Below are 24435 nucleotides of genomic sequence, written 5' to 3'. Positions count from 1 at the left end.
CTGGTGTGGTCCTTGCTTCTCCAGCCTTCTCCCTCCTGTCTCCTGACTCTGCCGGACCACTTTCCAGACTCCTTTAATTTGATGAGGCACATGGCTTCCAGGGCACCTTAACCTGGATTTTTCCACCTTAACCTGGAATTCCTCCTCTCCTGTGTCACCTTCCTTATGGAACTGTGATGCCACTGTCCCTGGTACGCACTCCCATGGTAATACTCATCACATCAAACCACCGTCACTTGTTGCCATGTTCTTCTCTCCTGGACTTGGCCCCTGGAGAACAGAGACCATGTCTGTTTTCTCTTTACAAAGCCCAGGTACCTTATAGGGAAGCTGATATTTAGTAGAAGCTGAACAAATGAAAGAGAATCTCAAGAAAGGCGTCCTCATGATTTCTAGGTGGTACTTGAGAAGCAGTGACAGGTGACACCACATCCCCACCACCTCTGAAAAGGGCAGAAGCAAAGCAGTCTCTGCTCTTGAAACCATAGTGACAGGAGTTCTGCTCTTGAATCCCATATGACTGCACGTTTTTGACACTGGCTGAAGGGGAGGAGAATATGGAAGTCATCAAGCCTGTTTTCTTATTTAGATATTTGTGCGTGGAAGTTGAGTTTTAGTTTAAGTATTCTAGGACTTATCATAAGCAGACTTGGATAGTAGAACACCTGGTGCTGCCTTTCACCACTTAGAATTCTGGTTCCTAGAGCTGCTCTTCTAACCCATCCTGCCTAATTGCTTGTGGATCTGGTCTCAGTAACACTAATAGACATCTTCAGCTTCTGCTAGGCACAGCCTGCCAGCCCTCCATCCGGCAAGGTTTCTCCTTTTCAGAAAGAACCAGAAATATCTGGCTAAGGGAAGGCAGCTCCAAAGCAGAAGCCGAGGTGGTGGGCTCTGTTGTCATGGGAGGGGCTGACAGCTGAGGGCACGCAGTTGGAGAGCTGCTGAGGAGGTGTGGTGATCCAGTTAGTCCACTGCTGTCCCGCTAGGGGCTCATGGCTGCTAGGCAGCTGTTGCATCCTAAAAAGAACACTTTCCCAAGCCTCCCTCCCAATGAAGCTTTTTACCTCCCAGTAGGTACCATCTGCCATGAGATGAGGGAGCCGAAGTAACTAGAATGCTCTGCTCAGAAGTGTTCTCACCTAAGAGATAGGATCAAGGCATCTCAACCAAGTTTTGCCCAACCTAGAGCCCGCCCATTCTGACCCTGTTTTGGTTACTTTTCTCTGTTGCTGAGATAAAATACCCAGTACCCAAAGTTAAAGGGGAAAAGGTTTATTTGGCTCACAGTTCATAGAGGTTTCAGTCCATAATGAGCTGGCTCCAAGGCAGGGTGGGCAGAGGGGCAACAGTTCATGGTGGCAGAAGAGAGCAAAAGCAACAAGCAACCTTAACTGTCTTTCTGGCCCTTTTATCTCTTTCAGACTACTAGTGCCCTCAGGCCTAGCCCCACCATGAATCAATCACATAGTGTAGATTCAGTCACCTCCAAAATAGCCTATGACCACATGAAGCTTTGGAGGGACATCTAGACACAAACTATAACAGACCCCAACCCCCATGCTGCAGAAGTCTGGTTTCCCAGCTCTTGGTTGTCCCTTATGCCTGAAGGGCAAAGCACTTAGCACTTGTCCCTGAATCCACTCTTCTGGAGGGCAAGGGAGTAGCTCTTTTGGCTTGCTGCTCTTTACAGTTTTACTTCCGGATAAGTCACATGGGGAGTTTTAGCCTGTGGTCCATGCCTGGGCCTGGGCTACATAGTGAGCTCAAGGCCAACCTGAACTACCCTGCCTCAAAACAAACAAACAAAAACCAGCAAACAGGGAGTGTTTGGCTGGAACCTGAGGGTGCAGGGTTTATCCCTGCTTGCAGGTAGGTGGATGATGGCTACAGCCTAAAAGGAAGGCTTGGGCAGGTCAGGGCCTGACCTAGATCTCCTCCAGCCAGCATCCCCCTTCTCCTTGGTGTTGGCATTTGAGAGCCACTGGTTATGTTCAGAGAGGTGAACCTGTTGGGCCACAGACATTCTCAGGAGAACATCCTCCAGAGGACTGATTATTTTAATTGCCACTAAGTGACATCTTTCTCCCAAGAGATGATCTTTTACACAATCCATATGAAAATGCTTCTGAAAATGAATTGCTAATTGCTATTAGCCTTGGCACATTTTAAGCAGTTCTTCCAACCTCTGCAAACCGGGGTTCTTGGGCAACCTGCGTTAGAGCTGTTGGGGTTCTTATTAAAATACAGATCCATTTCATACCTCAATTAGACGGAATAAGAGTATCTGTATTTTTTTCAACACCCTTCCGAGGTAATTCTGGCACACATTGATTTTAAGGACTACTATTCTCAGTTTCTACTCTCCTTCATTTTAGGTTTTTGCCCTCAGCCTTATCAGCAAGGCAGATGTGGTCTCAGGTTTGTGGTTTCAGACACTTGCTATTTTGATCCTTTGATGAGTTTATTGCAGGCATAGTAGTGTCTGTGTTCTGTTTCCCACCAAACTCAACTTTTTGGCTATCCATGTTTCACCTCTCTTACTTGTTTTGTTTTGTTTTGTATGGTTCGGTTTGGTTTGGGTTTGGTTTTAGTTTTGGTTTTTTGACAGGTTCTCTATGTGTAGTTCAGGCTGGCTTTGGACTACGTAGCCCAGGCAGTCCTCAAACTCACAGACATCCTCCTGCCTCTGCCTCTCCAGTGCTGGGATTACAGGAGTGCGCCACCACCATCCGGTAGCTCTCATCTTTTCTCAGCTGTTTTTCAGGTTTCTCCCTTGCCTTTTCCTCCATATGTTGAGACATCTTAATTTTTTTATCCTCATTTCTGAAATCTGGAGTCTGTTTTGGCTTTTCTCTTCACTGTTTACTGACAGCCTTGGACTTCCCAATTTTAATAATTGGCAAAGCAGGAAAAACCAACCTAGGCACATTGTTTTCCCTCTCACTTCCCTCCGGACCATTAGCAATTCTCTGACTCAGAGTCCTTGCTTCTGTTTGACTCCCTCACTTGAACCTGGGAGGGCTTTTTGTTAATTTCTGTTTTGTTTTTTAAGTTAGGCTTTTAAAGACTGCTGAGCTGGGGCCAGGGATTTAGCTCAGTGGTTTCACCGCCTGCTGCACAAGCGCAAGGACCTGAGTTCAATCCCCAGTACCAAAAAAAAAAACTGCTGAGCTGAAGTTTTGCTGAATTCTCAAAACATTAAACTGTCTGTGTTCCCTCTTGGCTTTCATTTCTTAATTGGAACAAGGCATAATATTGTAACAGAAAACTGCAATTAATTTTCTAAAATAGTGGCAACTTACACATTATAATAACTTTGGTTGTAATCAAGTGAAAGCATGATAACAAAAATACAGAATTACTAATGAAGCCAGAAATAGTCATATCCAAACTGTTCTTCCAGTTTGCAGGCAGTGAGTGCCCTGTTACTCAGGGGTCCAGCAGAAGTCAGCAACTGGGGCAGGGGGCAAGGTGGGCAGTGGAGGGCATTTTGAGCTTGAAAGCTAGATGAGGGTAGGTGCTTTCAGTACAGTAATTTCCTTAACAGGTGCACAGTCTTTCTCCCGACACCAAGGGCCCTCCAGATGGGTGGGGGTTGTAGGCATACAGCTGGCTTAAAGGGAACTTGCAAAGGGTCCTCATTGCATAATCCCGGCAGGCACTGGGAACTCGGTCTCTGCAGTGCTAGTTTACTTTTTGCTCTGGTCATTTTGTTGGCAGAAATGGTCAGCAAGGACACTTGACTTTGACTTGGTTGGAGGAAGAAGCTCTAGGACAGAAAGCCATGGAACAGCATTGTGTTCTTTTTTTTTTTTTTTGGTACCAGGGATTGAACTCAGTCCTTGCGTTTTCGCAGCAGGCGTCGAAACCACTGAGCTAAATCCCCGGCCCAGCATTGTGTTCTTTAAGGCAACACCTCATGTATATAAGGGCCAGGATTTTTGTTTTTTGTTGTTTTGTTGTTGTCGTTTTTTGTACCAGGGATCAAACTTGCGCTTTCGAGGCAGGCGCAGCACCACTGAGCTACACCCCCAGCCCTAAGGAGGCCCAGTTTTATTGGAAGCTGCTTCTTTGTAGTAAAAGTGTGTTCCAGGCTCAGTGCCACCCAGACGGGTAGTCTGGAGAGTGTGTTTGAAAGGGCACCTGCCCCTCTCTGCCTATGCTGCCCCAGCCTGCCCTTCCCTCCTCTTTCTTCCTTTGCTGGCCTGGAGAGTTCTGCTTAGCAGTGGACTCTTACCCGGTTACTTCTGTGGCTCCTAGTAGCCATATCTTTCACATATTTGCAGGCAGTGCAGAAATTGACAGTCTTTCTGACCTTCTCCGGATCCTGCTAGCGTCCTGGTGGTGACGCCTCGAGGAGCCTGAGACCTGTGCCAGGAGGCCCTCTTCACTCTGATCAATGGGGTGGCCTTCCCACAGCGGGCTCTACTCTGTTCTTGCCTGGATGCACCTGCCTGTTTGCTGTGTGCTAAATGCAGGTACTTTGGCTTCAAGAGTGAGCAGCAATTTCTGTTTCTGTCCAGGCCCCTCCTTACCTCAAGGAGTAGTTTTCCTTTCTATCCTTTCTTTCTTCTCACCCCTCTATGGAGGAGGGAACCACTAGGGGTTGAACCAAGGTCCTTTGCACTGAGCTACATCCCTAGCACCACCACCCCTTTTGAGACAAAGTCTTCGTTCAGTTGCCCAGACTTAGCACAAATTTGAGATTCTCCTGCTTCATCCTCCAAGAGAGCTGAGATTATAGGTATGCACCACCGTGTCTTGTTTGAAAGAGTATTTCTTGAGTTCCTTTTCCCAATATTGAACTTGCCGATATTCTTGGATGAGCAGTGTCTGATATGGTACCGACTGATGGATATCTTAATGTTTCCTGGCTCTGAAGAAACATACGTTGGCTGCTTTCTTTTATACTGTTTCATAGTCATCTTCTCAGAGCCTGGTGATACTGATTATTTTATTCATTATAAGGTCATTAAAATGAACAGTGGGAAAGGTTTGGCATCCAAATTACCACAAACTAGTTATACTTAGACCCTGGGTCAGGATGGGTGCCCAGTGCCATCAGCACTGACTGGCATTTATATCACTTCACGTATTTAGCTGTTCTGAGCCCTTCTAGCCTTCTTCTTTAATATCTGATCTTCACTCTGACTCCTTCATTCCCTGCCCTTGAATTTAGCCTGTGGTATAATCCTCACCATCTGCACTTCCCTAGATTCCAAAAGTTTGATTTGCAGAAGTGACCCAGAACTCTGGTTCAGTCCAGAGTATTCAGAAATCTAAGAGAACTGAGTCTCTTCTTAATCTCGTCTGGCCTTGGGGGAGGCAGATACCAAAAATAAAGATATTTTATTTTTGTATCATCCTAGAAGGGTACTATTTCTTCAAGGGGAGATTGGGATAAAAGAGAGACTGCTTTGTTGTCAGAAATGATTTACTCCTTCCTAAGATTCTGTCCTCATTAATTTTCTTAAAGCAGCCTGTCAGTTGATTAAAAGCTGCTTCCGCTGCAATTATCTCAGAGTTGACTTCTGAGATGTGGTACAAAGCATCTATCCTCCAAAAGTTCCTTTCTTCAGGATGTGGTAGGAAAGGAGGAGGGGCATGGAAGAAGTCAGAGGTGTCTGTGATGCAAGTTGTCAGAGAAGGGGAGAAGCAAGACGCAAAATTAAAAATAACATGAAAACTGTGTTCCAAGTTGCCATTAGTGTAGGCAAATTTTTCCATGACAGATTCATGCAGCTCTGACAATTTCTTTTCCCCTTTTCCTTAGTAGAGCTTTATTCTTTTCACTCAGGAAAAATTTATTTTACCCCCAGCATGGGTGCTGAGCCCAAATTCTTGAGACTGAGGAGCTCTGGAATAAAAGGGTTTATTAAGCCATTGCAGGTGCTAGCCAGAAACAGACCTGCCCTGGGAGAAGTCTCTACCTCCAGCAGCAGCAAGATCAGATAGCATTGGTAAAATATCTACCAGACCTAGAGCTAAAAGAATGCACATTGTTTTCATTGAACTGCATTGGCCATAGGTAAAAGGGGCAGGATTTGGGGATGGGAGGGCAGTCCATAAAGGGAAGTACTTGTTGCTTCTTGGTTGGTGGGGTTAACAGCCTAGAAAGTGATTGCCCTAATAGGATTTAAGTCAAGGTTTCAACATTCATCCAAGAATGTGAAAGAGTCTTTTGTTGGTCTCTAATTGACTTACTTTATCTCTGTTCCCCCTCAGCCCTCTGGCATTTGTAATTAAATTGAGTGAATCTCAGAATTTTTCTCTTATCACGGGCCAGGTACTTTATTAGGTCTGGGACTGCAGCAGTGAACACGTGGAGCTGGTTCCTGCCATCCTCGTGCTTCTCTATAGATGCTTTGCTTCTTTGCAGGTCTTTTTACTGCACCTGCCACACCCTCACTGTGCTGTGTGTGCAGGAGGACTTCCACACTGGGCTCGTGAATGTGTATGGCTCTCAATACTTGTGTGCTGTGTGTTTCCAGGCACACCCATCCTCCTGCACCCCATTCCCCACCACCATCTTTATGCGTAGCACACTACTCACTAATTCATAACTGAACAAAGGTCCTAATGTGAATAATCTTTCTACAGATAGGGAGCAGCTTCCTCATTTTCACAATTCTGCTCATTGTCAGTGTCTTTCCCAGGGTTCTAGTCCCAGCACTGACTCATGGGAGAAGTTCCCAGTAGACCGTTCCAAAGTGAAAAGCAAAGCCTTCTGTTTTTTCGGGAGTTGATAGGAAAACCAGTTTTTGCCTTTGTAGAAGCTGAAAATATTTAAAGCAATCCTTGTCCTGTCCTGAATAGATTAAGTGCTTTCTTCTTCCAAAAATAAGGATCAAGTAAAATCTATACAAAGACTATCTTATCCAAGGTGAATCTTTAGAACATTAGGCCATTTCCACTGAGGGAATTTCAAGAACTTGTGTTGTGTTCAGAGATGTGAGAACAGGAGGAAATAATTCTTTTAATTTCTGAACATTCAGAGTCCGCGAGTGCAATGGTATTTCATTTAGTATAGAAGTAGATCCCTCAGCTGAAGTAATCCCTGTTCCTTGATCCTAATGGCCAGAGATGGCCTTTGCAAAGCATCAGGCCAGTTGGAAAATAAGAAAGATCTTCTTTGCCCTTGGAATCTCTTTGAGGAACAAGTAAATAAGACAAAGTTTATAAATCTCAAGTCACAGGAAGCTGGCTAGAAATTACTATAGGCAGCAGATTGTCAATAGCAACAGAGGGCACCAAATTACAATAGAGTAAGAAAAAGAGTTGTTTGCTCTGCTCTTCTGTTGGGGTAGTTGTGGTCTGGACAAGTGGGATCTAGGCAGATTTATCCCTATCTCAATTGAAAGAAAAGGAAGAATAAGGTGACTTGGTATTCTGACTTTTGTTTTCAAATAACCACATTGAAAGCTGGTTCCAGTTGGAGATAAAATGATAGAACTTACCTAGAGTGCACAGGGCCCTGGGTTCAGTGTGTAGCACCAGACACATGCACGCACACATGTACATACACGCACACACACACACAAATTGCACCAACCTTCTGAGTTCTAATCCTCAAAGTAGAAAGTGATGCATACCTATAATCCCAGCACTCGGGAGACTGAGGCAGGAAGATCACCATGAGTTTAAGGTCAGCCTGAGCTACACAGTGACTTCAAGGCCAGCCTGCGCTACGTAGCGAGACTTCACCTCAAAAACAAAACCAAATAAGTAAACCCCAAGTAAAATATAAAGACTGGGTGCAGTGTCACATGCTTGTCATCCCAGCACTCTGGGAGACTGAGAGAAAAGGGTCACAAGTTTGAGCCCAGCTTGGGCAACACAGGGACTTAGTAAAACTCTGTCTCAAAATGAAAAGCAAAAAGGGGCAGCAGATGTAACTCAGTGTAAAGACCCTTTTATTTTCTTAAGCATGAAGAACTTTAAGAATTCATACACCTGAGCAGGTCAGCAGCTGCAAAGTAAGAAAAGATGACCATAGTGCCCCCTCCCTGCCTGCTGTGGGACCTGTGCATCTCAGCCCAAGACATGGATATGTAGTCATCCATTTCCAGTGGAAAAGTCAGCTGTCTCTCATCATCTGCTTTCCATTCATTTTTCCCCTCTTCCAAGAGAGTAGGCTCTGTTCTCGTCACCCTCTCTTGAAAACTTAAAGCTTCCTGTCATTCCTGTCATTCTCCAAAAGGCGTTTCCTCTCCTCACAGTTCCTTCTTTTCCTCAATTCCCCCTTGGTTTGCACCTTCTCCTGTGGCCCTTCTAGCCTCCATTTTAGGCATCCCCTTCCTACAAACAGCTTCCACCGTCCTGGAATAAAGGAGAATCTAGGCACAGTGGTACACACCTGTAATTCCAGCACTTTGGGAGGCTGAGGGAGGAGGATCGAAAGTTCGTGCCCAGCATGCACAACTTTGTGACTTAGAGAGATCCTGTTTCAAAATAAATAAAAAAAATAAGGATGTGGGGTGTAACTCAGTGCAGAGGCCCTAGGTTCAATCCCCAGTACCACAAAAATAAATAAATACAATAAAAAATAAAAGAGGTCTGGCAACTTCAATAGACTTTTTTGTGTTTTTGGTTTTTTCTGAGATACTTCTCGCTGTGTAGTCCAAGCTGGCCTTGAACTCACTGTGTAGCCCAGGCTGGTGTCGAACTCCAGGTAATGCTCCTGCCTCACCCTCCTGAGTACTGGGATTACAGGGTTGCACCACCCCCCACTAACTGCACTAGACCTGTTGCCACCTCTGCAAGGTTCCAGCTTCACAGATGATGGGATTTATAGATGTAAACAAAATAACCAGTTTTTTTCTTCTAGCGCCCTGTCTGTTCTGATCTGGGCAGTCCAGATGCTGCTTAGGCAAATGGTCTGAGCTTTCTTGACATGCAGTGGAAAAGAAAGCATCTTGTTGAGGGCTGCAGTACAGGCGTCTCTGAAATTTAAAGAGATGAAGAGGTTTCCCGCTGACCTCCCATTCTTTTCCAGTCTGTCTTTGAACAAGAAACAAGACCACTTTAGTTTTGATCTGAGAATCATTTCTTTTGCTTCTCTTTCCTATTAGAGTTTGAAGAATGAGGAGGCAAGTGATTCAGGAGGTTGTGTTGGACCCCAGAAGTGGAGGAATCATTTACTTTTACTTCCTTAGGCCTATAAAGATTTGGTGACCTGATTCATTCTCCGTTGATGTTTTGAGACTGCACTAACTCTAAAAATGTGTTCCTTCTAGCATATTGATTCTAATTTCCTTCATAGATGTTAGAAATGAGAACAGTCTACTTTGGGAAGAGGGGGTCACTGTCAGCATCTGTCATATGACAGATGAAACCAGGACTCCTTCACGTGAATCAGGAGCTCGGGTTTGTGTCCAGCCCTGCACAAGGTCTCCACATTCTGACCCTCATCTGATGTGATAGGATGAGGTGGGGTAGCTCATGGGAAGTCACCTTGATTTGAGGGGGTGGTCTGGCGGGCTGCCCAGTTTTGTCCTTCACATCCCCTGTGGAGCTCCCAGGCACCTGACTAGTGTGAAGGACGCCTTGACTTGAGCTGAATCCACAGTACCTTAGGTGAAGGCCAGGGCCCCGCACCCCTAGAAATCTGGGAGGAGACTCAAAGCCCACCGACTGTCTGGGTTAGAAAGACAATGGCCAAAACCAAAAATGGGTTGGGAAAAGCTGGAGCCACCTCACCATCTGTTGGTATTGGGAAAATTGTTGCCCAGATTGCCTCTCAGACCCAGGGCTGACTAGTCACACTGAGAGAGCTGCCCAGCTCCAGCCAGGGACAGGAGAGCACCTCTGGGCGATTTCCACAGTGGGCCAGATGCTTACTGCTCTAGGGCCCTGTGATTGCAGGTGTGGGGAATGAGTGGCCTGGCCAGCTGCCCTCCGGGACAGAAATCAGTGAGTCCCACCCGTCCTGCACCTGCTGGGCTCCTGTCCCTGTCCATAGATCTCGCCTCATCTCCCTCCTCCCCACCCAGTGCTAGTGTACAGTGAACAAGCAAGAGCTCATTGGGAATCCTTGAGGCTGCCGACCTTCCTGGGGTATTTTCTGGCTTCCTGCCACAAAGCAGGATTTAGCTGAATGCCCAAACATTACAGGAAGTGGGCCCTTAGGAGCTGCCCTTTCAGCACTGTTTAAGGACTGGGGTTGGGGGGGGTGCCAGAGCCTGAGGACAAATCACAAATTATGTCCCCTAGATTCCCGTAACCGTGGAAGTTGTGAAGTAGCTACCAGGGTGGATGAGTGGGGAGTCTCAGTTTTTAATTTCTTCTTTCCAATCCCTCTCTGACCTTGCCTCTCCTATGCTGGGTTCATCTTTCATATGGTCCTTTTGGGAGTTTTCCCCAAAGCAAGTTCCTGTAGTAAGAAGCAAATTGAAACTGGTGCCAGTTTCACCCCAGCACTGAGAGTGGCTGAGGCAGGAGGGTCACAAATTCAAATCCCACCTGAGTAATTTGGCAAGACCCTGTCTCAAAAAGGGCTGAGGATGTAGCTCAGTCAGTACAAACGTTCTGGGTTTGATCCCCAGCCCCACAACCACAAAAACAAAACAGCCGGGGATTTTGCTCAGTGATTTCGCCACCTGCTGCACAAGCACAAGAACCCAAGTTCGATCCCCAGGACCAAAAAAAAAAAAAAAAGTCGCTGGTTTGAGGGGTGATTCTGTTGTGAGGCGTGTACAGAGCTTCACAGCCCTGAAAGCAGAGGACTCCATGAACCCATTTAAATTAGCACTCGCCCTTCCTTCACTCAGGGTTCACCACTCACACCATCAGAAGCTTTGGAAGAGGAATGTTACACTGATTAAGTGATCCGTGCCACAGCTGTCTGATCACAACCATTATCCTTTAGTGTGTGGGCCACGCTGTACTTAACTAAGTATCTTACAGGTTGGATAGAGACCACTGATTATCTTTGGGTCAGAGAAAGAGTGAAAGCACCACCCTCTGTTCCTTGATTTACAGGAAAAGGGCTGGCAGGGGGCTCTAAGGGGGAGGGGTACTGCCATCTGCATGCATCTTCAGCCCATGAGGTGGTGTGGAGGGCAGTGGCCAGGAATTTATTTGTTCGGGGCTCCTGCCGAATGTGTTTGTACAAGGAGGAGATTGTCCACAGGTTGGGCAGCACGTTCTCAGTGATGAGGATAGAAGCTCATTTTAATGGTCTCCTCAGCCCCCTGCTAGTCCTCATCGCTGTGGGGTTGAGTCTCTCAGGAGGGCATGGAGGCTCCTGAAGCAGCCCTCCCGGGGCTCAGTTACCTGTGTGTAAGGACACATTCACCCCCAGGGCCACAGTGAGGTGGTTCTAGAAGGGCAGCTCAGGAGCAGGCACAGTCACTGGTGGGAGGAGTCTCTGTGTATCTGTGTCAGCGCCAAGCCTGCTTCTTTCTCGAGCCTGTCCTGTTAGCCCATTTCCTCACATCCAGGCCAGAATTACCATTTGGTTCACGAAAATGATGGAGTAGACTCTTAATTTGGGAATTCCCTTTTTTTTAATATGAAGGATTGAACCCAAGGCCTTCACAATGAGCTGATTCTCTTTTCTATTTGTCTGTCACAATAATTAGAAAAATAATTATTAAGATGAGTATGGTAGCACCTATCTTTAGTCCTGGGCATGTACCGGGGGCTGAGATGAGAGGACCATTTTTGCCCATGAGGTGAAGACTGGCCTGGGCAAAATAGTGAGACCCCCATCTGAAAAAAAAATTGCTTTCTAAAAATCTCAACTCTCACTTGTTTTCTCATTCCAGCCCCTTGGGTCAGCCTTAGGGGCAAGTAAAGTCAGCTTTATCTTACTGTGTAGGGAAAATACTGGGGAGGCTAAATGAGAAATGAAACTCAGTTTGTAGACTGTCAGCCTCGTGTCCTTTTCCTAGGCCCTTCTCTGAGGCCATCTCTTGCAGCAGTGGTGAACCTATGGCACATGCGCTGCAGCAGGCTGTCTGTTACCATTGAAAGCTCTAAAAGGTTTGCCATCACTGCCCGCGTTATTTGAAAGTAGGTAGCATTGGGGCTCAAAGCCCTTGTGAAAGTCCGTGCTGTCTTCCTCCTCTCAGGCTTTCACTCCAGCCCAAACCCTAGCCACAGACCAGCTGCCCCTGGGGACCCTCAGCCTGAGAAGATGGCTGGACCCTTGGAAGGAGACTCCACTGACAGAGGGGCTCAGGTCCTGTACCAGCGGTTTATATAAGCTAGGAGACCTCGTACCTGTGTGTTCAAGAGTCCCCTCTTTATCTGAATACACTTTAGATTTCCTTAACAATAGCAGATCTAACAGTGCTTTTAATTAGATGAATTAAGAATGTTCTCTGTTATCACTCCCTCCTGCCCCCCTGTCACCTCCAATTCCCCATTGCTGTGAGAGTGCTGTGGTTTCCAGGGTAACGGAACACCAGCCCAGGTTACCTCTCACTGTCTGGTCAGAAGCAAGTTGGTGGGCTGTGCAGTGCTTCCCAGGGCCATGGGCTCTGGATGGGGCCTTTGGGGCCTGCCCTCAGACCAGTGAGGGGAGAGGTGCTAAGGTGCCCCTGGGGCTCCTTGAAATTAACCTAGCTCAACCAGGTGTGGCATGGCAGGCCTGTAATCCCAGCACTCAGGAGGCTGAGATGGGGATTTCAAGTTCAAGACCAGCCTGGGCTACACAGTGAGGCCATGTCTGAGGAAGAGGAAAAGAAAAGAAAAAGAAAGCTGGTTCCCACCTAAAATAAGAGGCTCCCACCCCTCCTCCTTGCAGAAGTTCTCAGACATGAGGGAGAATCTGCCCATTCCCAGCCTAACCATCTCCTATCCACCTGGTGGTCAATTTGTTTTTCCCTGGATTTTGTTATTCTTGGTAACAAATTTTACTCCCATTCTCTTTTCTCCCCTGTCTCTCCCACTCAGAGAGTTTTCAACGTCCTTTACCCCATGCCTGCTGACCAGCGGAGACATGTCAGCATCAACTCTGCCCGCTGGCTGCCAGAGCCAGGGCTGGGCCTGGCCTATGGCACCAACAAAGGAGACCTGGTGATCTGCAGACCAGAGTGAGTTGCTGCAGGCCTGGGTGGGGCGGGTCTGGCCTGCAGGAGGGGCAGGGATATCTTGCTGGAGCCCTACTGGCTGTCCTCCAGGGACCAGCCAGCACCCTCTTTCAGATACAGCACTGTTTCCCCCTTTACTGTCTGTTGTCTTTTGCTCGAAGGTTTCTTAGTGATAGTAAAATCTCTGCAGGCAAAAGTGTAGATAAAAAGATTCTTCTTTAAACCCTTTCTAAAAATTCAACAGGTGGTCTTGGGTTTATGTAAATACCATAGCCAGTAACTTAAGAAATAAAATTGAAAATAGTGCATTGTTCACACTTAATTTGTCAAGCTACTGATCTCTAGCAGGCTGTCTCCGTGTCCTACCTGTTTTTCTTTCTGCTTGAAGCATTAGCTGTGCTGGCGAAGCAGACTGAAAAGCTCCATTTAAAGTCCAGGTGGTTATTGTCTGGTCTTGGGGCAGAGACTGGGAGGGTACTTGGACCCAGAGCACTTCTGTCCGGCGACACTTTCCTTCCTCTGGCTCTTAGGAGGACAGGGTCTCACCAAGCATTGGCTCACTCAGGACCCTGGGAATCCACCAGGCTTGTCATCATCAATTTCCAGACCCAGCCGGGGGGGGAGCATGAGCTCTGCTTCCTTGCAGATCAGGCTGATTGCTGTGGGGGACACTGCAGGGTTCCAGCTGACTAAATGCCACTTCTGCCTCCGGGCTGTCCTGATGCTGCCCTTTCCTCGGGCACAGTCTCCTCCGAAGGTGTCTGCGCATCACGAAGCTTGTATGACTAGGCTGTTGGGTCTGTATTGGGGGTGTTCATGTCACTTTCTGTTCGGTTTTGGTTTTTTGTAGCCCAGGCTGGCCTTAATTTACTGCAGTCATGCTGCATCAGCCTCCCAAGTGCTGGGGTTACAAGTGTGCACCACTATGTCTACCTCAATTCTTCTGGGCAGGTGGCCACATGGTGATTGACTATTGTCAGCTGAGTTAGGTCAGGTCCTGGAGAAGGAAAACCTGGTTCTTTTTAAATCCCCGGCCCAGGAAAACCTGGTTCTAAAGGCAACTCTTGCACTAGAAATTTTAGATCCCCTCCCAGTGAAAGGCTGCTGCCTAAGCCTCTTTCATGACTTTGCCACTGTTAGCCCAGTTGTTGGACCAGCCAGTTTCTGCTCTTCCCCTGGTCTCTCCACGGTCCAGGATCCAGCAGGCCTGAGATCTTATTTTTCTATACTGAATCCAGAGTCTTCTCATTAAGCTACATTCCCACCCCTTTTTAATTTTTTTATTTTATTTGGAGACAGTGTCTTGATAAATGTCTAAATTGCCCAGGCTGGGCTCAAACTTGCATTCCTCCTACCTCACCAGCTAACCTGTCTTTTGGGTCTTGTTGGTGGTGGTGTTGGTGTTGTTTCCAGTACTGGGGATCAAACTCAGGACCTTGTGCTTGCAAGGCGAGGTGCCATTGAGCTAAATCCCCAGCCCCGGGTTTTTTGAGACAGGGTTTTGCTATATAGCCCAGGCTGGCCTTGAACTCAAAGTGATCCTCCTACCTCAGCCTCCCACAATGCCTGGCTCACCTGTCTTTTTTGATGTTACTGTTTTTTCTGATTTCTTTAGTTCCTCAAGCATTAGGGCTGAACATTTAGGATACCAGATAAATTTGACATGGACATAACTGACCTGTGTTCTTCAGAGCTTCCTTGTTTTTCCGTCACTTTCATGTCTCACTCACCTTCCTCAGCCACCTTCCTTCATTTTTGGTTTAGGCAAGGAAGACTAGAACATCACAGAGGTGAGGAATTCAAGACTCACCCAAGGCCTCCCAGCAGCTCATTGACAGACCTAGGCTTCCTATTTGTCCAGTCCAAAGCTCTTTCCTATAGCTTTTTCCAACTCAACCCCTTATAACTCTCATAAAAGTGGTATACTCCCTTCTGTAAAACAATCCCATAAGAGCACACACACACACTTATGTGGCTCTGTCAGGCCTCAGGGGAGGAACACAGCTCTGTGTGCTGATGTGGTCAGGTGATTGGTATAGTGGGAGATAAGGGAGGGGGCAGCAACAATGGTGACAGCTTTTGAACACCATCTGATAGTTCTGGGGCCTAGAATGTGAACAAGTCACTGGGGAAGTGGGTACTCAGGGTGGCTGTCTTCCTCATAGGCAGCTGCCATAGGCTGGCTGGCTGTCCCCAAGTGACGCAGCTCCCAGGCACACCATTCCCAAGGGCACAGGATCCAGGCCGCCAGCTGGGCCAAAATTGCTGGCAAAACAGGTGGTTGCCTGCCTTTGTCCAGGCACAGGCAGCTGCACCTCATTTTTCGCTCTCAATACTGCTCTTGATTCTCCCCCATTGTCTGTCAGAGTGCTGAGCAGACAGGGAACAGGCTCCTTGGGCATGGCCTGGAGGTACTGGAGGCTTCCGACAAGGCACCATCCCACCAAGGAGGATCTCTGGGATAAGTGAGAGAGACAAACTTCAGCCCAAGGGCCAATGCTGTCCTGCAGCTGAGAGCTCAGGCACTCACCCTTTCCAGCCATGAGGGGCACCGCTCCCATGTTCTGCTGCGTAGCCCACACTCCTCAGAAGCTGCTGCCCTGCCACAGTGGGTGTGAAGCCCTAGGCCAATATGAGGGTGCAGGCTCATTCTAGCCTCATGGATCAGCCCTGAGATGCTTCTCAGGCCAGCTCAGGAGACAGAACGGAGGGACTCATGGCAGAAGCAAAGTAGGCCGATACTAGGGCATCCAGTGTCTTGGCCAAGTTTGGGGATCCTTATAAAATTCCAGTCCTGTCTCTGTGAACAGTGATGATATAACCAAGCACTATTTCCTGAGGAGAGGAAAGTCATGTCTGAATGGAAACAGAAGCCGAAACTACCCCATGCTCCATCTTTCAGGCCAGCCCCTGAGTGCCGGGTGCCAGCCCTTTCCCACATGGCAGAGATGGGAGGGTAGACACCAGTTTTGTGGGAAACATCCTCCTTTCCAAGGAGATAGCAGTGTGGCCCAGGCCTCTGCAGCCCTGTGAGTGATGGATGAAGGAAGTGTTCTCAATGGGGGCATTCCCCAGAAGTCTGGACGTGCATGTGGACAGCGGACAGTGTGGGGAGCACTGACGTAGCCAGCCTGGCTCTGCTGAGGTTCCTGGAAGCCCTGCTTACAGACACCGCCAAAGGAAGTGGTGTTGCGTGGAAGTCCACTTCGAGAGGCTGCCCCAGTGGCCTTCTGGCTCTGCTTCTCTCTGTGTGCATGCTTGGCTCCCAGGTGAGCCTCCTCACCAAGACTCAGAAGGAAGGGGATGGTGGATCATTCTTCACCTTAAAGACATAATCATAACGCTGGGCACCAAAGGCTAAGAGTCCAGTATCCAGAGAAGGTGTCTCCAACTCTGTTCCTCAGCACAGGGCCTGGAGTGAAGAGCCCAACTTTCAGATCCATGAGCTTGCCTTTGTCGGGCTTCTGACCACAGCAGGGGAGTGCACCGGGGTTGTTAGGCCTGCTTAAAGAGGGCAGGGGCCAGGCAGGGAGAGGAGAGGGGAGGGCAGCTCACCCCACACACGCTAGACAATGACAGGCCCCTGCTCTGTCTAGCAGGCAACCCCATCAGCAAGTCCCCCAGTGTCTTAGTTACTTTTCTCATTGCTGAGACAAAGTACCTGACACCCAAATTTAAAGAAAAAGGTTTCTTTGGCTCACAGTTTGTAGAGTTCCAGTCCAGAATCAGGTGGCTCCAGGGCAGGGTGGCATGGAAGAGGGGCATCACAGAGGAGAAACAGTTCTTGGCAGGCAGAAGACAGCAAAAGCAAGCAGCAGCGACCCTCTTTCTGCCCCTTACATTTTATCCAGGCTCCCCACCCTTAGGGCGGGTAGCACTCACACCAGGGTGGGCAGCCTTAATCCTACCATTGCATCATGAATCAGTCCTAGCATCACATCCTTGATCCCAGCAGCATACACCCTAAATCCACCCACCTCCAAAAAACCCACCTGTGACCGCATGAGGCTTTGGAGGGACATCTAGACACAGCCATAACACCCAGTCCTCGCCTCTCGGCTGATGGCCTAGGCTGCCAGAGTGGAACATGTTGGAGGGGCTCTTGGCCACCAGCACTATGCTCACAATTCCAGCTCAGACCCTGGGGCTTCTGGAGGCCTCCTTTCTGAGACAAGAAAGCAGGTTCTGGTCATGAAGTCCACGGTTAGTTGTAGGTGTGGTGTGAGCGGTTTGTTGTCACCCACCAGCGCTGGCTACCAAGAGCTACAGAGGAGGGATTTGGCAAGGGCCCGCCTGGTATTGCAGCCTGTCAATAAATCTTGACAAGTTTGTAAATCAGAAGCTTCGTGGCAGCTGGCTTCACATAATGCCTCATGCAGCCAGGATTTGCTCACCAAAAAAGTGCAATGATGCCTGTTTTTAGGGGCCTCTGTTGTTGACTTCTGGCTATTTGCCTCTTCCCTAATGTCACCTCTCGGGGCCTGGTCCTGTGGTCTTTTATCTAAGGTAGCACAGCCTCCTAGTGCAGCCCACCCTCACCCAGGTCCTATCAGCCCTGTCCTGTTGTTGAAGGAGGGTGACCCATGCCTCTGGGTTAACAGCTGTTTTGTGGGCTGGGGATTTAGCTCAGTGGTTTTGCCACCTGCTGTGCAAGCGCAAGGACCTGAGTTCAATCCCCAGTACCAAGAAAAACAAAAACAAAAAACAAAATCTGGTTTGTGAGTGGGGCATGATGGCATTCAGGAGGCTGAGGCAGGAGGATGAGAGTTTGAAGGCAGCCTGGGCTACATAGCAAGACTTTGCACACACACACACACACACACACACACAGGCTTTCAACATTGGTCATTCACTTTCTCACCCAGATCCAGGAGTCGTCCTAGTTGGTTTTTACCAAGCACTGCCACCCTGGCTTTATGTGACCACCTCGCTCTTCCCTTGCTCCTGCATGCTAGGGAGAGGGGTGCTTCTCACTCTTCTCAGAGCCTACTCTTTTTTCCTTTTTGAAGTAGTTCTCCCTGAGCTCCCCAGACTGGCTTCAAACTTCCAATCCTCCTTCAGCCCCCCTCCCCAGTGGCTGTGATTACAGGTATGGACTGCGCACCACCACTCCCCACCTATGACCTCACTTTTCGGTGCTCACCTCCTGAAGACCTTGGGTTAGGGCTGCAGTGCAAGCATTTGGGAGGCACAGTCAATTCATGGCAAAGCTGTCCGAGAAAGTGTGTATCCTATTTAGGGTTCATGCATCTCAGAAGCTCTACGTGGACACCAGCCTGGGCAGCTTAATGACTTAGCAAGAATCTATCTCAGAATAAAAAATAAAAAGGGATTGGGATGGAGTTCAGTGCAGAGCCCTGGGTTCAAGCCTGTGTACCACACACACACACATATAAAAGCCTCTTTTCTACTTCGTAGCTCCATGCTTCACAGCCACCACCAGCACCCTGCTCTCCACCACAGTGACTGGTGCCAGGCCACACCTCTGCAGGGAGGAGTGGACCTACCACTGAGCCAGGATTGCTGCCTGAGGAGGCAGATGAGGCTGGAAAGATAAAGCGACCACTGCTGCTTCCCTTGTGGCAGCTGTGAGACCGGAAACAGTGCAGGCAAAGACAGGCAGGCTGGGGGCTCAGCCACGTCACCCTGCCCTCTGCTCTGAACACTTCAGCACCACCAGCAGAGGCTGACCCAGCCCTGGAGGGAGGCCACGCCTCACTTGGCTGCTTGGGCTCCGAGCACCTGCCCAAGTGCTTGTCCTGCTGACTAGGACAGGGAGGCTGTGGCTCCAGAAAGAGCCTTGACAAGGGCTTTTTTTCACTCAGACTTCTGAGCTCCAGGCACATGGAGAACGTCAAGATGTCTGATCTTCCCCGCAGCCCTGTGGCAGTTGGAAAGGACCTGAGGTTCAGGCCTGAGCAGTCCGTCTCAGGGACCCGTGCCTTTGAGGACTGATCATCCCTTCGGCACCGGCTCTCCAGCAGGTCTTGCTGCAGCCTCTCGTTTGCCATCACTGTCCTCTGTGTCTGAAGAACACTTGGGACCCACTGCCTGTGTTTGTGTTACTATTTTTTGTTTCCCTCTTCGCCCTGAGGAGGAGCCAGTCTGGCTTTGCCTGTGGGAAGGAGGCAGCTGATTCGGCCCAGTGGAGATGGGTCTGAGATTCCACCCCAGCGCCCGGCCAGGAAGCATCTCTGCTCCTGGTCCCCATCTGCCCAGGAGATGGGCAAGTTGAGCTGCCAGGCCACAGTCCCTAAAGTCAGGCCTCCTCTCTTACACCTCCTTCTCTCTCTTCTCATCCTTCCTGTTGACTTCCAGGGCCTTAAACTCTGGCGTTGAATACTACTGGGACCAGCTGAATGAGACAGTCTTCACCGTCCATTCCAACAGCAGGAGCAGTGAGCGGCCCGGGTAAGCAGAAGCTGGAGGGAAGCCTGTCCCTTCCTCCTCCTGTGGTGGGCTCTGGAGTGGCACCCTCAGATTGTGCCCCAGGGTGGTGGGTCCCTGTGCAGCCTGTACAGCTCCTCGTGAATCCACTTCTTGTCCTGAGTATTTGCATACATTCTCATCCCATGGTAAGAGAGCAACACTTCTGCTCTTGGGCTCTTGCCCGAGGTCTGGTGTCTGGGCACACTTGGACCAAGGAGAGGAGCCTGGGGAAAAGGCCACCGTGACATCTGGTCAGTGACCTGCAGGGGCAAGGTCAGCAGGGGTCAGAAGACCAGGGCCCCATCAACCAAACTCCCCAGGGCAGCAGCCCAAAGACAGCACTTCTGGGGACCAGTGAGAGAATAGAAATCTGGTACTGATCCTCTGTCACCTAATTCAAGTGAAAACTGGAACGTTTGGACTGGGGCCCTGCTTCCTGTAGTAGTCCCAGAAGCAGCTTAGAAATATGAGTGTCTGGTGACAGTCTCAAAAGTCTGGGGCCTCCTTTGTTGTCACCTCCAGCAGTGCCAAAGATTAGTATCTGAGAAATGCCTTCGGCCTGGCCCTTCCTCCATGTAGGGGCTGTTTTCAGAAGGCCTTTTTTTTTTTTTAAGACAAGGTCTCACCATGTAGTGCAGGGTAGCCTTGAACTTGAAGCGACCCTCCTGCCTCAGTTTCCTAAGTGCCAGGATTAGAGGCGTGCGCCACCACACCAGGCTCAGAAGGCCTTGGAGAGGATCCCAGGGCAGCCTCATAAGAGCCCAGTGCTTTCTAAAGTGGGGGTCTTAGTCCACTTGGAAAGTACAGAGATTTCAACTGGAGTCTTGTCAGCATGTAGTTAGAGAGTAAGAGTTTTTTAAAAAGTAAGAGTTTGGCACTGGCCTGTAATCCCAGCACTCAGGAGGCTGAGGCAGGAGGATCACCATGAGCTCAAGGCCAGCCTGGGCTACATAGTGAGTTAAAAGCCAGCCTGAACTACACAGCAAGACCCTGTCCCAAAAGAGAAAGTAAAGACAGAAAGGACCTTCCTCCCCTGGTCACCCTTTGTCCCACAGATCTTTTTAGTGGCTTCCTGAATCTAGTTAAGAGTTTTGGACTCAGCCACCCACCCTCCATGGGCCTGCTGTTTATGAGAGTGACTGAAACAGCTAGTCTGTGAGATTGGGTGCTTCTGTGGCCTCCTTTCCTTGGCCCAGAGAGGGCCTGGTCTTGGTGGAGAGCCACCGTAGGCAGTTAGCTGCCATCCTGCAGCCCAGAGCTCTGGAGCTCTCTGCAGGTGCTGGCCCCACCCCTCCTGACCTGAGTCTCTGTCTCTTCCCAGAACCAGCAGAGCCACATGGAGGACAGACAGAGATATGGGTCTGATGAATGCAATTGGGCTGCAGCCCCGGAACCCCACCACCTCTGTGACATCTCAGGGCACCCAGACTCTGGCCCTGCAGCTGCAGAATGCCGAGACACAGACAGACAGGGAGGAGCAAGAGCCCGGGATGGCACCTCCGGGTCCCGGTGAAGGTAGGAGCCACATTGCTGGAGGGGAGTCTGCCTGGGCTGGGTGCCCCTGGTGGCAGGAGAGCTGGGCCACTGTCTTTAGGAAGCTGAGCTACTCTGGCAGTTCTGCTTGGCTCCCCCAGGTACCCTCAGGCCTCCCTCTCCTCAGAAGCCCAGGGGACCCAGGCTGGTTTCCAGAGAGCACAGGAAGTAGCTCCAAGCTCTCCTCAGCCCATGCCCAGGCCATGGGCTCCAGGGCCAGACCCAGGATGACTTGTCCTCAGCTGTCCAGGCAGACTAGGGTGGCACACACAGGCTCTGGGACCCTCGTTCACCTGGGGTTTGCTGCTGTGCGCCTTCACCAGGCGGCATGGTCCTTCTCACCTATCTCAGGTGTGGCTGCACCAGCCTCCATGCTGCCTCTCTGAGCTGGCCTCACACTTCTAAGAGCCAATTAGCACTTCCCAGTGGTAGGGCCCGGCCACTTTGGAGCCATCTGCAGCTGTGCTAAACAAGCTCTTCTCTCTCCTTACCCCTTATCCTGGCCCCCTTGCTGCCCCAGCTCTAAACAGAGGGATGTTTTCCAGGCTACTGGAGCCATTTGCTTAAAAGACCAAGGGGGGAGGCTGGGGATTTAGCTCAGTGGTTCTGCCGCCTGCCTCACAACCGAAAGGACCTGAGTTCAATCCCTGATACCAAAAAAAAAAAGCGGGGGTGGGGGGAGCCTGGTGTGTCAGGCAAAGAGTAACAAATTCGACTGAGGAGCAGCTTTCCACACTGTAGTCCCCTGTGGAGCACTGGGTCTCACAGTCATCCACTGAAAATTTTCAAGGATAAACTTGTCAAAGTGCTGTCTCTTTTTGGTCTGTAGCCCAGCCCTCTCCTGCATCTGAGTTCCGTGGCTCTTTGGGAACTGAGCAGCCAGCTACGGCTCTGAGCTCCATGAGGAGACACTTGGTCCCCAGCCCTCCCCAGTCCACCTGTGCAGTCGCCATGGCCCACAAGCTCTTCCCCAGAGCCCAAGTGCCCAGTGCTGTTGCAACGGACAGGCAGCAAGTGTGCACCCTGGGCGCCCCAGACAGAGGGGCTTTCCCAAAGGGGTTCCAGTGAGGCTCCAGCTGCACCCCCAGAGCTCATAGTCTACATGAGGACTGACACTTAAGCAGCAGGTAACCCCAGAATGACAACCACAGGAACACCAAGGAGGGGCCAGCACCAGCCCCTGGGACTCGGAAGACTGGAGGGGGTGGCCCTGTGCTGAGTCTTCCAGGCTGACTCAAAGGTGGGCAGAGTGGGCTATAGAGCACTCCTGACAGAGGAGACAGCACCCACAAGGCGCCAGGTTCCAAAGCACTGTGTGTTCATGGTGTGCGGCTCTGGGGGCAGTGGAAATCCCAGAATGAACACAGTCACAGAGCACTGTGGGAAGCTGCTAGTCCCACCCTGGCCTCCAAGTCCAGAGTGCACCTTAGAACTTGCTAAGGAAATGATCTCATCTCAGCACTAAGTCAGTGTCCCATTTTTCAAAAACCAGAAGAAATGCTTTTGATGTGGAGGAGACAGCAAAATTGGCCCCTGTCGCCACCACTGCTCCTGGATCCATCTCCCTTTGGCCTCGGTTTTTTTTTTTGCTCTTGAAGAATCTGCCAGCTGCTAACAGCGGCTCAGCCTGGCTCAGGGTTCCCAGGAGAGAGCACAGCTCATGGCCCACACCCATCCTGGAACCAGTTGCGTGCACAGTTAAGAGCTTCTGTCAGTCTTTTGTGAGCATTTACTTCGTGTCTGCTGTTGTGTTGGGTATGGGAGAGGGAATCACACTCAGAAATGAAGCCATCATAACTTGTCCCTCCCTGAGCAAGTCCAGAAAGGAAGTGAATGTGTGAACACTTCTCCTGTAGCAGGGGTAACCCATTCTCCAAGGAGCTTTTAAAGTCTTGGAATCCAGAGCCCCTGTATGCAGCTGGGAGCCCTTTTATTCCTCCATACATGTAACTGACAAATACCTGCCCCTTGCCAGACCGTGTCTTACATGTTGGGCCCAGATGAGTAGCAGCCCCGGACTCTCAGGATCACAGCCCAGAAGACATGCCATGGCCACTGCTGACCCACCCAGGGTGTGCAGCACCGCCTGGGCTAGAGCCTGAGAAGATGAGACGGGGTGACAGCCTGCATGGGGTGTCCCAGCGTGCACAGCACGGTGCTGGAAGGTGTGCTTTGGTAAAGGCCATCAGGGTACAGAGATGGCTGCTAAGGGGAATGGCCAGGAGAGCAGCGAGGCCCTCATGGTCAGGCAAAGGGGGTGACTGCTCGGAGGACTCATGGAGCTACTTGGCTTCCCAGTGCACACTGAGTTAGGTTGGCAATGGCAGCCACCTGGAGATCAGCCAGAAGCAAGAAGACCATTGGGAGACACTGCCATAGTCAGCGGGCCAAGCCAGGTGCAGGCGTTGGGTAAGGACCGACTAGAGCACTGGCAGCAGCGCTGGGCTGTGGCAGCTCCCTTGGTGCCCCGGGCAGCCAGTCGTGCCCTGGGACATGACCTCCTGGAACAGAGCTGGTGGCTCACTAAGCACAGAGTCCAGTGTGACGAGCCTCAGTGCCAGTGGACCCCAGGCCAGCCCAGGCCAGGACGGGCTTCAGAGCACAGGGCAGAAGCTGCACTGGCACGGAGACCCCAGCAGCCTCTCCTCCGAGCCTCGAGCCTCCCCCAGAGAGCCTCAGAGCCCTGCAGATTTCCTTCCTGCACCTGAGAAGCTGGGGCTCAGCTGGTCCAAAAATGTGGGTTAGGGCAGCTGCTTGAGGGCTGAGGGCGGAGTTTCCAGGGATCCTGAAAGAGCAAGCTTAATGGAGGCCAAAGCCTCCCACTGCTTATCACTGAGGGAAATGGTTTAAGACCTGGAGGAAGAACCTTGAGCACAGGGCTGCCACGCACAATGAGAACAGTGAAATGAGTGTGGCCTTAGACGAAGCTCAGCTGTGGGAGTGGTTGGCCTGGAAATCCACCTTGAAGGAGGCAAGCAAGAGGGGGCCCCAGGGGACAAAGATGATCTCCCAAAATTGCTGTTGACAGCCAAGCGTGGTGGCACACACCTGTAATCCCAGCATTCTGGAGGCTGAGGCAGGAGAATCACCTCGAGTTCAAGGCTAGCCTGAACTACAGTGAGCCCTGTCTCAAAAAATAAAGTTATTGACAACCAGTACCTCAAAAACAAGTTGCCATCAAGACCCCCCAAAGCTACAAAACCCCAGACTAACCAGGAAGTAGGCAAAGGAAGCCAGTCAGCATTTCACTGGGGTCATTCCTGGCCTGGGCACCATGATGGTAGCTGCCTACAGCCTGGCCTGCTTCTCACCCTTGAGTGGGAGGATCCTCATGTGGGAGCTCCCCCTGCAGGTGTTCTGCACCCATGTGCGTGAGGGTCATTTCCTCTCCTGCACTGTGCTGGGCGGTGGTAAGGGAATCTGGCCAAGGCCA

At 50.2% G+C, this 24435-nt stretch overlaps 1 protein-coding gene across 10 annotated transcripts in view; it reads left to right on the top strand.

The window, feature by feature from the left end:
* The window catches only part of Ambra1 (autophagy and beclin 1 regulator 1), a 193281-nt gene that overhangs the window by 166776 nt on the left and 2070 nt on the right, over positions 1 to 24435 (top strand). For all 10 annotated transcript variants that reach the window (XM_087205049.1, XM_004851920.4, XM_004851919.4 and 7 more), the window contains 3 exons: positions 12904 to 13043; positions 19359 to 19451; positions 20791 to 20984. In XM_087205049.1, the coding sequence (XP_087061175.1) occupies positions 12904 to 13043; positions 19359 to 19451; positions 20791 to 20984 (427 nt within the window). The remainder of the gene's footprint in view (positions 1 to 12903; positions 13044 to 19358; positions 19452 to 20790; positions 20985 to 24435) is intronic.

Source organism: Heterocephalus glaber, unplaced genomic scaffold (genome assembly GCF_053883595.1).
Source record: "Heterocephalus glaber isolate CG9 unplaced genomic scaffold, H.glaber_assembly_v1.0 deba00000594, whole genome shotgun sequence".
Taxonomy (NCBI): Eukaryota; Metazoa; Chordata; class Mammalia; order Rodentia; family Bathyergidae; genus Heterocephalus; species Heterocephalus glaber.
The sequence above is the reverse complement of the archived record's forward strand: the minus strand, read 5'-3'. Positions and strand labels throughout refer to the sequence as shown.